The sequence below is a fragment of the Benincasa hispida genome, chromosome 5 (assembly GCF_027475165.1).
Source record: "Benincasa hispida cultivar pf3 chromosome 5, pf3_genome.v1.1, whole genome shotgun sequence".
NCBI lineage: Eukaryota > Viridiplantae > Streptophyta > Magnoliopsida > Cucurbitales > Cucurbitaceae > Benincasa > Benincasa hispida.
Window position 1 is genome coordinate 50195536 of NC_143482.1, and position 17476 is coordinate 50213011.

General features: G+C 31.5%; 1 protein-coding gene and 1 pseudogene across 1 annotated transcript; one reads left to right on the top strand and one right to left on the bottom strand.

Moving 5' to 3' along the window:
• Positions 1–2353: 2353 nt before the first annotated feature.
• Positions 2354–5366, bottom strand: LOC150036213 (uncharacterized; annotated as a pseudogene).
• A 1848-nt stretch (positions 5367–7214) lies between these two features.
• Positions 7215–15954, top strand: LOC120078287 (phenylcoumaran benzylic ether reductase POP1-like). The gene is made up of 5 exons (XM_039032518.2): positions 7215–7403; positions 7506–7640; positions 9696–9939; positions 11469–11672; positions 15574–15954. Exons 1-5 carry the CDS (start codon positions 7215–7217, stop codon positions 15738–15740), a joined length of 939 nt encoding a protein of 312 aa, XP_038888446.1. The 3' UTR covers positions 15741–15954.
• Positions 15955–17476: the final 1522 nt, after the last annotated feature.

The window sequence follows — 17476 nt, forward strand, 5'->3', positions numbered from 1 at the left end:
AGCTGATCAAATGAAGTTATACATGTGCTGTGACATTCATGGAGAGAGTGAGATACATGCAGAGAGTGACACTAATGGAGAGAGCGAGATACATGGAGAGAGCAATACTGAGGGATTGTAATTGGGCTTTTGAAACATCAAGTCATGGTGGGATGCTTATCTAATTTGTATGAGAGTGTTGAAGCTTTAAATGACATATTTACAACCAAATCAAAGCAAAGACACCCTTTTGAAGCCTAATATTTGAATCTTCAGCTGATCAAATGAAGTTATACATGTGTTGTGACATTGATAGAGAGAGCGAGATACATGGAGAGAGCGACACTGATGGAGAGAGCGAGATTCATGGAGAGAACGAGATACATGGAGAGAGCGACACTGAGGGACTGTGATTGGGCTTTTGAAAATCAAGGCATGGTGGGATGCTTATCTAATTTGTATGAGAGTGTTGAAGCTTTAAATGACATAACTAAAGACATAAATAAACTTTGCTACCATAACTGTAGGATTGCAACATATTACACAACTAAATAATGTAGTAATCATACCTAATTTGATGCGTCTCCTCTCTGTGATCGTACCATGTCTTCAATCATCTTTTTCATTTCTTCCATTTGTCTCGTATGATCCTCTTGCATTCTTCTCTGAGTGTCTTCGAGTTCCTTAATCCTCGACTGAGACTGTTGGAAATTGACTCTCAATTCATCCACTTCTGCTTCCGTTCCTTGAGTAGATGACGAGCTTGATGACATGTTACTCCTTGAATATCCGAGTCGTCTACCTAAAACCGTCTCACAGATTTCATCCCCTGTTAGTGGTTGAGAACCTTCTACAGTGGGGCTGGATTCTAATTCCATCATTTGATGCTAGACATAATAATTAAATGGGTAAGAACGAGCGACTAAAGTTAAAAGTAAAAAAAAAAAAAAAAACACGACAGTAAAGAGAAAAATGTTACATATGCACATTCAGCAGCTTCGTTCACAAACTTGCCACCTTTAGAGTGTGTTTCCCTAAATAGGTCAACACGTCCTATTTCTCGACCTTTCTTTGCCTGTAACTCTGCCTAAATTTACAGGAATGACTTTGATCGTGGTCGAACGGCAATTTCTCTCTATTCTTCCGGTTCGTCACAGACATTTCCTACATTTGAAGAAAAAAATATGTCAATAGTGTGATGTATTAGTAAATGCAACAAATGATACACGCCATAAATATTGTACCTGAAACGCTTCACTCTCGAATCGGTCACACAAAAAGTACCAGACTTATGGCCTATTTTTAAGCCAACTAGGCAAACTGGCACGTGCTTGCTCAGAATCTTCACATTTTCTATAATGTTTGTGCAAGTCTGATCTAAATTCTTTGAACGAGTTTTGCATTTGATGTTCTATGAAACGGTTCAGTCGTTGACTGAATAGATCAAAATCGAAATGAGCCTACAAAAGAGGGAGGGAAGAATTAGCATAGATGATGTTCATGATTATAAAAGAAAAAACTTATAATTACTTATCAATAATTGACTTTTAGCCAATTCTATGAACTCGTTTGGAACCTCAGCAAAGGTACGACACCGTACTTGAAATGCTGATCTCATGGAGACGCCGATTGCATTACTAAAACGAACCGAATGTTGAGATAGCGATTTCGTCTCCCCTTCATTTATGACGATTGTGATCCTCCCATGTTTTTGTACGTATTTTTTCAACTGCATGTTCAACGAATGCTCTCGCTTCTTCCGATTGGATGCTGAGCCACTATCTGAAGAATAAAAAACTTAAAACAGTTTATGATATATTTCAGTTAACAGAATATATTTCAAATATACTAACCTGAAATATCACCCACAAAAGATACCATGTTTCCTAAATATAACTCCTGGAATTCTTCATTAGTCTTCCGTTGCCTATTAGGGGTTGACATCGTCTCTATACAAACACAAAAGAGAGAAAACAATATTAAATTAACAATAAATACGTGTAAGCTAGAGAAAAAGAGAATTTAGTAGATACATCATTACTCATCATCGTAATCTAATTCAAATTATTATTAAGGGTTGACATCGTTTCTACACAAACACAAAAGAGAGAAAACAATATTAAATTAACAATAAATACGAGTAAGCTAGAGAAAAAGAGAATTTAGTAGATACATCATTATTCATCATCGTAATCTAATTCAAATTATTATTAGGGGTTGACATCGTTTCTATACAAACACAAAAGAGAGAAAACAATATTAAACTAACAATAAATATGTGTAAGCAAAAGAAAATTTAGTAGATACATCATTACTCATCATCGTAATCTAATTCAAATTATTCATCAGCACTTGAACTATTATTGGGAGATAATTATTCTTCATCATCATCGTTTATGAAATCATGATCGCCATATATAGTAATTGGTCTTTCCACAACTGTAGGATCAACGTCAACTCTGTATAAAGTAACCTCCTCAATGGTTTCATCCACTCCAACGCCCTAACAATTTCTAGAAAATCTAGTTGTGCGTTTTCAACATCATCCACTTCTGGTACATCCCATATTCGTTTATTTTGGACTACTTGAATAACTTTCCAATTGCTACCATGTTTGATGTCATGAATGTAAAATACTTGTTGTGCTTGGATAGCAAAGATGAAAGGCTCGTCGACATACCAAAAGTGTGATGTATTGATCGATTTGTATCCTAAATCCACATGTGTCCTATTAATTTTGTTGTTATCTATGTCAAACCATCTACACTTCAACAAGAAAACGCGTCTTCTATTCGCATATTACAAATCTAATACTTCATTTACAACACCGTAGAAATTGTTATCCACACTTGTGTTCTCACTGATCTCCCCGGTCACTAGGACTCCACTATTTTGTGTAGCTCGATGATTATCACGCTCTACAGTGTGAAACCGTACCCCATTAACAATGCATCCATTGTAAGAGCGCACCTCAGACGAAGGTCCCATTGCAAGTGAAAAGAAATCATCGGAGATATCTTCTCTCTCACGCCGTTGTAGAACCTGATAATTACGTATACATTAAAAATGAATACAAAAAATGAATCATCCCTCAACCGTTGCCTACAAAATGACTATGTATATCTGAGATTTGAACCAATCGGGAAATTTGCATTGATGTTTTATATATAAGTCAGAGGTTCTTTGAGCTTCACGACGAATTAACCTCAAATGTTGCCTACAATATTTATCATTTAAATGTTATATCAAAGGAGATACCCTAGAATTTAGAAAAGGAAAAAGTTTGAAACGTACTTGCGATAGTCTGTTATTTCTTTACAATTGTTGAGAATGTACCAATGTGCAATATGCTTTTCCTCCGCTGATAGCATTCGTAAAGTTGACGCCCCTAATGGTCGTACCCTCTACCTAAATAATTCAAATTCACCAAATATCTCATGACTAGGAATGTTATCATCATTTCGTTCATCTCTATTAAATCTTGTTTCAATCCTACTTAGATATCGCGAGCAGAAGTTCCATGATTCATTCATTGCATATGCTTCTGCTATAGACCCCTCGGAACGTGCTTTGTTCCGTACAAATTGTTTTAATGTTCATAAACTTCTTTCAATAGGATACATCCAACTATAACTAACTGGACCCACGACTTTGGTTTCATATGGTAGATGAACTGCAAGGTGTACCATTACATCGAAAAAGGTAGGTGGGAATATTCTTTCCAATTTACAAAGTATGACTATGATGTGTGCTTGTAGTTGTTCAAATCACTTACACATATTGTCTTTGCACATAAGTCGCGAAAGAATGTACATAACTCAACAATAGCAGTGGATACATTCTTCGGTAGGTATGCTCAAATACCAGTAGGGAGTAGTCTGTGAAGCAACACATGACAGTCGTGTGTTTTCAGCCCCGATATTTTTCCATCTTCGTCATTGACACATCGTGATATGTTCGATACGAATCCATCAGTGAATTTCACTGATTTCAAATACTTACAAAATGAAATCCATTCACCATTTGTTAATGTGTATGCTGCGTGTGGTTTTACAAATCTGTTCTCGATTTGTATCAGATGTAGGTCCTTTCTTATCTTCAATTCTTGTAAGTCCAATTGAGCGTTCGTCGTATCCTTTGTCTTTCCTTCAATATTTAACAATGTTCCCACCAAATTATCGCATATGTTTTTTTCAATATGCATTACATCCAATTTATGTTGTAACAATAGTCTAGACCAATATGGAAGTTGGATAAAAATACCCTTTTTAGTCCAGTTTAGAATTCACTTTCTTTTTTTTTTATCTTGCTTCAATGGATGTTTGCTAAGCACAAAAGTTAGCGTATTTATTTGTTGTAATATCTCTTCTCCATTCATTACGACTGGTGGAGGTCTACGTTCAAACTTTTCCATCATGTTGTCTACTTCGATGCCAACTATGATTCTCCGGAAGATAACGCCGATGTCCTATAAATGATATTTTCCCTCTTATCCTGAAGGACGAGTTATCTTCTTTGCATATTGGACATGCTTGATAACCTTTTGTACTCCACCTAGATAAGTCACCGTACGCAGGGAAGTCATTAATCGTCCATAATAAGGTAGTATATAGTTGAAAAAACTCACCAGCAATAGAATCATAAGTTCGCACACCAATTGTCCACAACTCTTTCGACTCTACAATCAACGGTTGCAAGTAAACATCAATTTCCTTTCCAGGAGATTTTGGACCAGGTATGAGCAAAGACATGAAGAAGTTTGTTTCCTTCATGCATTTCCAAAGGGGAAAATTATAAGGAATTGTCACCACAGGCCACATACTATAAGAAGTGCTCATATTTCCAAATGGATTGAAGTCATTTGAAGCTAATCCTAAACAAACATTTCGAGGATCTAAAGCGAAATGAGGGAATTCACGATCAAAATGTTTCCATCCCTCTGCATCAGCTGGATGTCACAATACATCATCTGTTTCAACTCGCTTATCTTTATGCCATCTCATGTCAGAAGCGCCTTCTTTTAATGCAAACAATCATTTTAATCTCATGGAAAATGACGCAATACCTTATGTGATATTTTTTTTACCCTTGCCATCATTAATTTTGTACCAAGACTCACCACAAACAGGACATTGTTGTAAATCTGCAAACTCTTTCCAATACAATACACAATCATATTTGCACGCATGAATAGGATAACCTAGGCCTAAATCACGCAATTTTCGCTTGGCTTCATAAAAGGAAGTAGGTATAGAGATGCCAGCTGGAAATGCTGCTTTTAACAATTCCAGCAACATGTCAAACGATTTGTTACTCCAGCCGTTCAGAACTTTGATATGTATCAACTTCACTAAAAAGTTTAAGGACAAAAATTGCGAACACCTAGGGTATAATTCATTACGTGCTCGGTCATTAAATCCTCAAATAAGTTCGTGGTATCTCTTTCTTGACTATTAAAGGACATTTCATCCTCAATCATACCTTCATTTGCATTTTTGTTTTCAATTGGAACTTGTAAATTGTTTATAAGATTCAACATCTCATTTTCTTCGACAACATTACTCTCTATACTATCTACTTCAATATCCTCTATTGAATGACTTGTATGACTTCTACATAAGTTTACTGACTCTCCATGATATACCCATTCACAATATGAGGGAGATATTTCATAGGTTAATAGATGTCGTTTTACGATATCTATCTTTTCCCAAATTGAATTCACACAATTCTTGCATGGATATCTTATTCGTCCTGAATCATTTACATGAAACCTTGCCATATCTAAGAACTGTAATACTCCTTCTCAATACTCCATTGATAACTTATTCCTTAGTTTAATCCATTCTTTATTCATCCTTAAAAATAAATATTTTCTGACCATCTTGTAATCTAAAACAATAACCTGGATTAGAGGACAAAGTACAAAGTATTATTAAGCATTGAGGTCCATAATTTTCATTTCTTAAGGCAAAATAAACACATAGGTCCTTAGACCGCTTAAATTGTCTTAACAACTTTCAAATGTTTTATTTAGTATGTCTCCAAGCTTTCGATTTTGTGTCTAATATAGGTCTTTCATCTATTCAACATCTTTTAAAATTTACAAGCCTATTGGACAAAAACTTTAAAGTTCAATTTTCTATTAGACACAAAATTTAGTTTTATGTCTAGTAGATTCTTTAAACTTTTTTAAAATATTAAATGCATTAAGTACAATATTTTTTTCTAAATTAAGTAATCCATAACCTTAAGAATTAAAAGAAAAAAAAAATTCAATCCACAATAACATCAACAATCCATAATTCATAATTCACATTAGATTACCAACATGCTAGAAATTAAATATTAGCAAAATTAATTACCAACATTAGTAACATGCTAAAAATTAAACATTACCAACATTACCAACATGCTAGAAATTAAAAACAATGGCTTAAATTAAGATACAAAATAAGAGAAAATAAATGAAATGGATGACGAATCTTGATGAAAGCTTGAAAATAAACAACAAATTTGCAAGCAATGAAGGGGGGCGGTGGTGGACGGTGGATGGCGGCGCGAAGGCGGAAGGGCAGGCGTGAAGAGGGGCGAGGGCGTGAAGGGAAGAAGGAAAATGTGGCGGCGAAATTGATTAGGGTTTTTTTTTGGAAGAAAAGAGTCTTTCGGTGCACGAGAAAAAGAAGGAGTCTGGTTTAAACCAGACCCCTCTCCCAACGCCACTCGGGAGATCGTCGAGAGTTCCCCAGGAACTCCCGACACCGCTTTAATGCGTCGGGAGTTCCCAGGGAACCCCCTACACCAGTTTGGATGCATCAGGAGTTCCCAGAGAACTTCAGACGAACCTTTACGGTGTCGAGAGTTCCCGGGGAACTCTCGACGGTCCTTTACTTCGTCGGTAGAGACCGTCTCTCCAGACGACCTAACTCCCGACACCTTAAAACAGCGTCGGGAGTTCCCGTTTTTCTTATAGTGTAAGTTAGAAGAGTTATATACAAGAGATTTGATAGGAATACCCGATGATGCACAACCTCTCTCATAAACCTCATTACATAATACTCATGCATTCCATGCAACTTTTTTGGTGAGGAATTCATGACTAACAATTTTATATTTTTTAATATTTATTGAAAATCAAGGACTTGCTCCTATAAAACTATGTGGAGCAAAGCAACATCGTGTTTCAGCTTTCATAATTTCCTTTGGTTCTTCCCCTAAAAAATTTTATCAAAGAAATGGCCACCCAAAGCAAAAGCAAGATTCTGTTCATAGGAGGCAGTGGCTATATTGGTAAGTTTATGGTTGAAGCCAGCACCAAGGCTGGCCATCCAACCTATGCTCTTCTAAGAGACTCCACTCTCTCTAATCCAACCAAATCTCACATTATCAACCATTTCAAGAGCTTGAATGTCATTTTTGTCTCTGTAAGTCAAGTTTTATGAACCTCTATCTGTTGATGGAAAATAAATGGAGGAACATTAGAACTTTAAAACTTTAATTTTCCTTTTTCTATTTTTAATTTCTAGGGCGATCTCTGCGATCATGAGAGTCTGGTTAAGGCCATAAAACAAGTGGATGTAGTAATATCAACCATTGGTCACGATCTGTTAGCCGATCAAGATAGAATCGTCTCGGCCATCAAAGAAGCAGGCAATGTTAAGGTTAGAAAGTTTATTAATTTTTCCTTTATGCACGTTTGATAGTGACTTTGAAATTATTAAAATCACTTTTGACATGTTTAAAGTCACTCCAAAACATATCTTTAATCACTTAAAATTGTTTTAATATTTACTTTTATAATGTTAAATGTAATTTTCATAGCATCAATATTGATATTGAATTATTAAAAGCACGGTTTAAAGTGATTTTGAAAATATCACAATTGATACTAATCAATTCACAATTACTCCCAAACGTGTCATTAGTTTTACTCTATTTTAGCTACTACAAATACCAAATTATTAATTTCTAATATAATAGTTATTAATTTTCAATTTGATTCTTCCTAATCCTCTGAAATTATTAATATTTTAAGTTAATCGGTAAAAGAGTTCGGTGAAATTTGTTGCTAAAAAGTGTGTAATTATTATTATTGTTTTTTCTGATAATTTTGTCAGCATCAAATTGTTTGCAAATGGATCTATTCAACAATGTAAAAGATTATAATATCATAAAAGAATCAAGTAAAAAGATCTTCTAATTGAAATTAGGAATTCATTAGGACCTTTAGGGGTAGCCCCTCAAATTGTGAATTTTTATTCATTTTATGACTTAATAACTCATAATCCGATCTCCCTAACTAAATATTTACTACTTGACAATTTAAAACAGACTTTTCAAGTACTTAAATATTATTTAATTGATGAAAACGGGGGAATTTTGAATTCCAATCCATGCAGTAACATCGTATATTAGAAGTAAAATTACAGATTTAGCTTTTCAACCTTCAAGTATGTATATCTGTCTTATTTGATCTACGAACTTTAAATTTTCATTTTTATTGTTAATGTATCTTCTTTTGTTTGGCCCATTTAGTGTTTTACGGTTTTACCCGAACTTCAACATCAACGGTACAACTTTTATATCATACGAGTTCTGTTCATAATATCGCGTATTTATTTATTTACTTTTTTAGAAACAGTTGCAAATATAAATATTAGATCCAAGGTATTAGCAGATATAACATATTGTAAAAAAAATTATAAATATGGCCAAATTTAAATAGTCTTGCTATATTTGCAATTTTTTTAAAAATGATGTTATACACTTGGTTATTATTTCTAAAAATGTTATCAATTACATTTACCTTTTTTTTAAGAATAATAATTAGTTGAGAGATTCGAACCATAGATATCTTGATTACTAACATATACTATATATTAATTAAGTTATGCTTGCTTTGACACATATTTTTGTTCAAATAATGTGTAATACAACATGCAGATTTTGTATATCAGCCAAACATTAAATTTGGGGTAAATTAAAATCAGTTGCAATTTTTCTTTCAAAAGATCATGAAGAGAAAGTACTCTCATATCTATTCAATAAATTATAAATGGTACGCAATAGAATTTGAAAGAAAAATGACATTAGAACTAGATTTTTGTCTAAAATTCGTAAGTTTTAACGAAGTTATTCCATAGTTAATTTATGTAATATTAAAAAAATTATCAAGTTCGTTTAAACCTTCTTCTGTTAAAATTACATAAATTAACAAAAATTCAACAATAAATAGAAAGTGCAATACTCATACTATATGATTTTTTGTTTGACATTTTATAACTATCATCAACACTCCTAATTCTGCCGTAATAAAATAAATCTGAGTTAATGCATGAAATGATAACTTGTAATAGTAAATTAGATAGGGACCGTTTTATAATTGTTAATAATTGTTAATTGTTTACAATTATTTATTATCATTAAAAGTCTAATTACGCCATTTTTCAAAAGTGTCATTGATACTCATATTTTGTAAGTGATACAATGACTGAAAATAACTATCACAAAATTCTAATTGTAACAACTTTTAAATGTCATGGAATCCCAATTTCGTTGTAGTGTTGGAACTAATTAAGTTTTCGAAATTCAATTTAGATAAAAGGTTAATACAACTCGATGAGTTTAAAGGTAAAAGTAATTACGTTTTTTCCCCTTAAATTATATTCTTATCATATTGTATAGATTAAGAAACTATTGTTGTGTGTTTGGTTCAGAGATTTTTTCCTTCGGAGTATGGGACCGATGTAGATCGTGTGCATGGGGTTGAGCCAGCAAAATCACTCTTCAATGCAAAGGCTCAAATTCGTCGAGCTGTGGAGGCTGCAAATATTCCTTATACTTATGTTTCCTCTAACTTTTGTTCTGGTTGGTTCCTTCCTTCTTTGGCTCAGCCTTATCTTGAAGCTTCCACTCCACCTAAAGATAAAGTTTTTATTTTAGGAGATGGAAATTCCAAGGGTAATATACTCGAATTCTTTTCCCTATGTATCATATAAAGGATTGTGGGGTCTCGTCTATTTTTTTAATCTGAGATTTTCAACTCATCTTAAGAAAGAATTTATATAATATTATGGTGATATTTTGAAAAATAAAGTTTCCAAACTATTTCCCTTACATTTATTGCCGCAATAATAACACATTTGATAACGTCTCAAATTATAAAATGTGGATATAGTAGGTACTAGGTGCTAAAACTTAGTGTAGGTCTTTCATTCAATAATACTTATGTTGATGGAAAAATCTAGATAAGGAGACTCACCCAACCATCCATCTGTCATTGACAATGAATTTATATTTTGGAGAAGAAGTCAATTGTAAAATAATTAGAATAACACACCGATGTGATGCTTGCCATAGACACTTCGATACTTAAGTTAGTTTTAAGTGCAACGTTCAGAGCAGGGAATTTAGGGAAGTCGCTGAACTTACCTGATATGGAACTGTCATGCTCTATATATAGTGATGGGGACAATGGGACTCCCACTTATCTCCATAATTGTATGATATTATTCACTTTAGGCAAAATCCTCATGGATTTGCTTTTTGAACTGCCCAAAAGATAATTGTCTACATTTATATATCCATGATCATATTTTTTCAAACTAATGTGGGACCTTGTTTGCACTCCTAACATATAGTGTGGCTAAACCTGTTGTTTCCTTCATCATTTTAGGAAAAAAATCATATTAATTTTATCCTTTCAGGAATAGGACTCTTGAGGACCGGATGAAACCAATTAGGAGCGCTAGTTAGGATCCAACTAGAAATAGGTTTCAAATAACGGAGCCAAAAATTGCCTCAACCACCAAAGACGAGGTGTGAGTCAATTGCTTCGCACTCTCATCTTTAGCATTCGTGAAAATGAGTGGGAGAATTGCCATCGGGCTCAACCTTAGTCTCTAGGACCCACAGAGGTCTAGGTGGGTCAATTTGGCACGACTCAATTATTTCACCCTTCCTCATTGACATCCTAATGGATTATCTGTTCCTTGCTTATTTCGAGTTCATTTGGGATGAGACAATTTTTTCAATTTTTCCCTCAAATTACCTTCCCAAAAATTTAGATATTGTTTTCAAATATCTAAATCTCACATCAGACCTATTTAAGTTTTTCTCTTAGTTTTTCATTAATTATTTGAACAAGAACTTGAATACATTAGAAATTAAATACCCGGCATCTAACTTTTATTAGATGTGATTTCTAATACCAAGTCCACTATTCATCATTTAATTAATAAATAAACATATAGGTTTATCATTAGTTTCTACCAAATAATTTATTACAAAATTGATGATGGGAGCTTAAAATAAAATTTGAATAAAATGTATGATTTAGCAATCACATGATTTAGGGTTTTTTTTTCTTTCCAATTTAGTCCTTATTGATTAAAGAGTTTCACTTTATTTTTTTTTAATTTTAATTATATTAATAAATGGGTGTTAAAAAATATTTAGCATAATTACTTATTTTTTTTTTGTATTTTCAGTAATATTCAACGATGAACATGACATTGCCACGTATATTATTAAAGCTGTTGATGATTCAAGAACTTTGAACAAAATCCTCTACGTTAAACCTCTTCGAAACATCTACTCCTATGTCGATCTTGTGTCACTCTGGGAGAAGAAATGTGGGAAAATCCTCGAGAAAACCTATGTTTCGGACGAGCAATTGTTGAAGAACATCCGAGGTTAGCATTTACAATTATAATTTAACCTTCAAGCCAGCAAAACATAAGACATGAGAATGAAGCTAGCTTATATTTGAATTTAGTATTGAACTAAAAAGGGCAATGGTTGAATCTATATCATCCATTGTTTTCTGTAAGATAGCCAAAATAATAATAATAATAATAATAATAATAATAATAATAATAATAATAATAATAATAATAATAATAATAACAATAATAATTTAATACAAAAAATCTTGTCACGTTGACAAATTGTTATTGGCTAATCGGCTGAACAAAGTCAACTCCTAAGTCTTTTTTAACTAAAAATAACTATCACTACAATCCACTATAAAATATAAATATAGTGGTGATGAACATATCGATCTAAAATCTAATTATTGAACTATAATATTATTACAATTACAACCAAATTTGTACACATCTAGTATTTTGTTTATCGAGATGAAACGGTTGATGAACATATCGATCGAAAATCTAATTATTTTTTTATGATTAATATTATAGTTTTTCAGATCTTAATTATAATAGTTAAAAATAATTTTGGTTAAATGATAACCATTCTAGTGTTTGAGAGTTTGATTGTAACAAATCTTGTAGGTTAGGAGTGGCATATATGTACATTTGGCAATATTTAATATTTAACGGCTTAATTATAAAATTTTGGTTTATTTAGAGAGCATTAAATCAAATTGAAAGTTTCTTTTTTAAAAGAAAAAAAAATCAAATGGAAAGTTTAACCTATAAATTTAGGATATTTGTAATACATACGAGAATAAGAAAAAAAATATAAAAATATATATATCTTTAAAATATTTGCAAATATGGATGAGTTGACTACTCAATTTTTTAATTTCTTTTTAATTTCCAATTTTGCCGTCATTGTCTTATTTTGATGTACACCTTTTTTTAAGTCTTTTTATTTTCTTTATTTTCTTCAATTTATCTTTCTTTCCTCCCTTTTTTTTCATTTTCTTTTCTTTCTCAGATTTTGCTTATTTCCTTTTTTTTTTCTTTCCTTTCTCCGATTTTTGTTTCCTCCCTTTTCTTTTTTTATTATTTTATTTTATTTTCTTTCTCCAATTTTTTGCTTCTTTCATTTCTCCGGTTTTTGCTTCATTTTTTCTATTTAATTTTATTTTTTTTCTTCAGTTTTTGCTTCTTTTCTTTCTCTTATTTTTAAAATTATGAGTTTGAGTTTCGTACCCAAGACTTGAAAGTACTCAATTCATAAGTGACTAACACCAACAAGCCAATTATCAAGTTTGATTATTATAACAAATAATAAATATAAATAGCAAATGAAAGTCTATCAGTGATAGCTACTAATATTTTCTATCATTGATAGCTTAATCTTTGATTATATTTTCATAGTTAATAGCCATTATAGAAATCTATCATTGATTGTCAACTTAGTGAATTTAATTAATAAAGTTGAATCTCGAATTAAAATGTAAGTGGAATGCCTAGAAGTTATCACTAATAGCATGTTTATCAGTGATAGAAGCTACCATCGAAAAGAAAAGAGACTTATAAATGTTTGGGAAAGACAAGAAAGGGGCAAAAAGGTGTTCAGTAGCTATGATTGATAAAAGCTACTACTGATAGCATGTTACCAGTGATAGAAGCTAATACTAATAGCATGTTATCGATGATAGAAGCTACCCGATAGCATGTTATCGATGATGGAAGCTACTCGATAGCATATTATCAGTGATAGAAGCTATCACTGATAGCATGTTATCGGTGATAGAGAACTATCACTGATAGTATCATATCAGTGAGGTCATTGATAGTATCTTATCAGTGAAAGAAGCTATCACTGATAACCACAATATGAGTGATGTTAGTGATATCAGTGATAGAACTTAGGTGATATCTATATATCGAATTTCTTTCAAAGGTGATAACCAGTTATAGAAGTCTATCATTGATAGCATTAACTGTTAATATTTCAAGGTTGATTTTAATTGATGAAAGTCTATCACTGATGGCGACTTATAGCTGCTATTAGTGATAGCCATGATAAAAGATTATTAATGATAACTACTGTGGTAACCAAAGTTGTTGGTCTTCTTTCAAAGTAGATCACTATTTATAAATCTATCATTGATAGCCCCCTGATAGCCTTAAGTATTAATATTTGAAGGTTGATTCTAATTGATAGAAGTGAATCAATGATAGCTACTGATAATTGATAGAAAATTAAAAGCTAATATTTCAAGATTATATTAATTTTTCTCAAATTAAAAGCTATCGCTGATAGTAACTATCATCGATAACAATTGATAGAAGCTATCCACGATAGTAGCTAATAGCAGCTATCAGTGATAGCTTTTAATTTGAGAAAATTGGGAAGATGCGAGCAAAATGGTGGCTAGGCATGAGTTTTTTAGTCTTTTACCATTTTTGATCTATATATGCAATTATTATATCTTTGTACTACATATTCTATTATTTTGGGCTTGAATTCTATTTATGCAATTAACCCATAAATATAGGGTTTTTTTCTTTTAATTTTCTTTTTAAAAGTCAGCCTCATATCTTTAGTAATTATCACTAATAGAATGTCATTCTTCTCTTTTTTTCTTTACTCTACTTTTTTTTTGGGGTCAAATTAGACCTCTGAAGTACCTCAACTACATGTTTGAGAAATTTCTTATTCAAAATGAACCTCCCATAATGATAATAAGTATAACCCCTAACAATTAATTGATAAACAATCCCCAAAAAGTTAAACAGATTTTATTTGGAAATGTGATGAAAATCAAGAAGAAATGAGAACTTATTCTTATCTTCAAGATTCTCAACTCTCCCCAGTCTAATTGACCAAATTAGATTAAAAGATTTAAAACATGCATTGCACATTAAACATAAGAATACAAAGAAGCATAAAGACTCGATGGATTAACCTTTATGATAAGTTCATTCAATTTCCAATTCTATTATAATGAACCAAAATACAATATTATTTATACTAAATGAAAGTTTACTAAGATAGGGCACATCCTTTCACGTATGCTGTCTAAATTTAGCCCCGACCCCAAAAGATCATACATGAACCGTTAATAATTGTAAATACATAAAACAAACAAATTCTTAGGGCATTAAAGATGTGGATGAAAATAAATAGATAAATTATGTCTCTTGAAGCTTCAAAGGTTGTAATTCTTCATCATAGACTGGAAACATAGTTTGAAAACAAGCATTTAGTCCTTCTTTAAGTCTTTTAACTCTAGCTCTTGTCATTGGTCATTACGGCATACCGATTGTCTCATGATTATGCTAACTTGGAGTGGTCTCCCGTTTATTTTTAACATGAGCTTCATTTGAGCTGGTTCCATTTGAGTTTGTTTATGCTTGTTGAGTTTCATTTTCATCTTGTAGAATCCATTGTTTCCTTGGTTGGTCAACTCCTTATCACAATAGTTTGTGCATCGTCTTAATTTGATCTTTATGGCTTTTAAGAGTTTCAGTTTATCCTATAGTTTAGTCAAATCTAACAAAATTGTAATTTAGCTAAGAAACGCCATTTAATTAAAATGATATTTCATAATATATTTATATCTCACTCTATTATTTTTATTTTTTATTTATTTTTTTGCGAGGGATATATATTTCCTTTCTTATATATTATTGAGAATTCTTGGAGTTATTATAATTAACATGAAAACTTATTTATATATAAATTTTTATACTTTTAGTTCAAAATTTCAGAAAACAAGAAATAAGAAAGGTTTTTCAAACATGGTTATTTTCTTTCCAACACAAAAGAAAAAAAACGAGAAATAAAATTTTAAAAAAAACAATAAATTAAATAGTTACCAAACGTAGGACTTTTTATTTTAAGAAACTATTGTGTTAACGAAATTAAATGGTTTCTTATTTTCTTTTTCAGAAGCTCCAACTCCATTAAACATAAGGCTATCAATTTTTTACTCAATGTTTGTGAAGGGAGATCAAACCAACTTTGATATTGAAGCCTCAACTGGAGTGGAAGCCACAGAACTATATCCCAATGTTAAATATACAACTGTGGATGAATTTCTCAACCAGTTTGTTTAGAACTTTCAAGTTAGACATTTTAATACACACATATTCAACTGTCATGTTATCCATGCTTAGATCCTTGTAAGTTTTATTATGAATAATTTTCGTCTAATCGAAACTCTGATACCATGAAATATTTTGGATCATTTATCCAAAATCATATAGGTACCGTTTGGTAACCATTTAGTTTTTAAAAATTAAATATATGAACACTACTTCTACCTCTAAATTTCTTCTCTTGTTATCTACTTTTCACTAATGGCTTAAAAAATCAAGCCAAATTTTGAGAACTAAAACAAGTAGCTTTTGAAAAGATATTTTTGTTTTTGGAATTTGGCTAAGAATTTTACTATTGTATTTAAGAAAGATGCAAATCATTGTAAGAAATGTGGATGAAATAGACTTAACTTTCAAAAACAAAAACCAAAAACCAAAGGGTTATCAAATAGGACGATAATTAATAGTTTTTCTCATTGATTTGAAAAATATGTAGTACGTATTAAATCACCGATTGACCCAAAAAATTAAGTTGATGGGTGAAAGTAGATTTAATTATATATCATCTAACACTCTCTCACTTCTGGATTTGAAATTTGAATAAAACATACATGCTCTGATACCATTTTAAATCATCAACTGATTCAAAAACTTAAGTTAGGAAATGAAGGTAAATTTGATATTATATTATCTAATTAACAATACGTACAACAAACAAGTCTTACATGGAAAGAAGTTTCTCCTCATGGCTAATGGAGAGAATCTCTCGATATCTGCCTTCACACAGTTAGCAAAGAATGAAATTTCCAGTAAAGAAAAGAGTTTATAGCAGTAACTTTAGTATATGAAAAAGATGATGATTCACTTCAAGGTGTTACACTTCAACGGATGAAGAACTTGCACATTGCAATAATGATCAAGGAGCAAGAACATAATGTAGAACAAAACAATCGTCGAACAGAAATCGTCTTACTTAATAAAATATGAGGTCAACCTAAATGGACAACATAATTCTCTTTAAATAGTCGGATCCAAGAAAGGAAACAAATTGTCATTTGGAATAGAAAAGTTGTGCTTCAATAAAGGAAAATACTAGACAAAATATTACAGGCAGATATTTCCAGATAAAGAAAATATTCTATAAGAAGATACTCTGATGTCATGGACTTTTGATAGCAAGCAGAAAACGCTATCATAGACTTTTGATAGCATTTTTGGAGACACTGTCATAGGCGATGTATAGAAAGTCCAAAACTTTTGATAGTGTTATTTTTGTCTGCTATAATGTGGGCTATAAAAAGTCCGTTTTTTATTGTAGAATTATCATGCTATGGAAATATTTCATAGCGTTAGCCAAAAATTCTACGTTTTCTCTTTAATAGCGTTTTTAATAGCATGAAAAAAATGCTATAACAGAATTTCTATAGCATTTTTAAGCATGCTCGTAGCTGATATTTTTTAAAGTCTCTTACTTTTCATAGCGTATTTTCAATGCTATAACAAAAGTTATAAAAGTCCATTTTCAATTGCACAATTTTAATGTTAAGAAAATATTTTATAGCATTACAAAAATGTTATGATTTACCTTTAATAGCTTTTTTATAATAGTGAAAATGTTATTATTGACATTTAATAGCATATTTTACAATAATTAAAAATACCATAAAAATATGTAACATTTTTAATCTTGTCGTGATAGCCAATAATAATCAATTCATATATAAACAATATAGTCACTTTATAAAAGTGAAAAA

What these genes read in the sequence shown, in the direction of transcription:
- LOC120078287 (XM_039032518.2), top strand. Translation starts at nt 7,215, where the DNA reads ATGGCCACCCAAAGCAAAAGCAAGATTCTGTTCATAGGAGGCAGTGGC. An exon ending in AGGAGATGGAAATTCCAAGG is followed by an intron (nt 9,940 to 11,468) that starts GTAATATACTCG and finishes TTGTATTTTCAG; the next exon opens with TAATATTCAACGATGAACAT. An exon ending in ATTGTTGAAGAACATCCGAG is followed by an intron (nt 11,673 to 15,573) that starts GTTAGCATTTAC and finishes TTTCTTTTTCAG; the next exon opens with AAGCTCCAACTCCATTAAAC.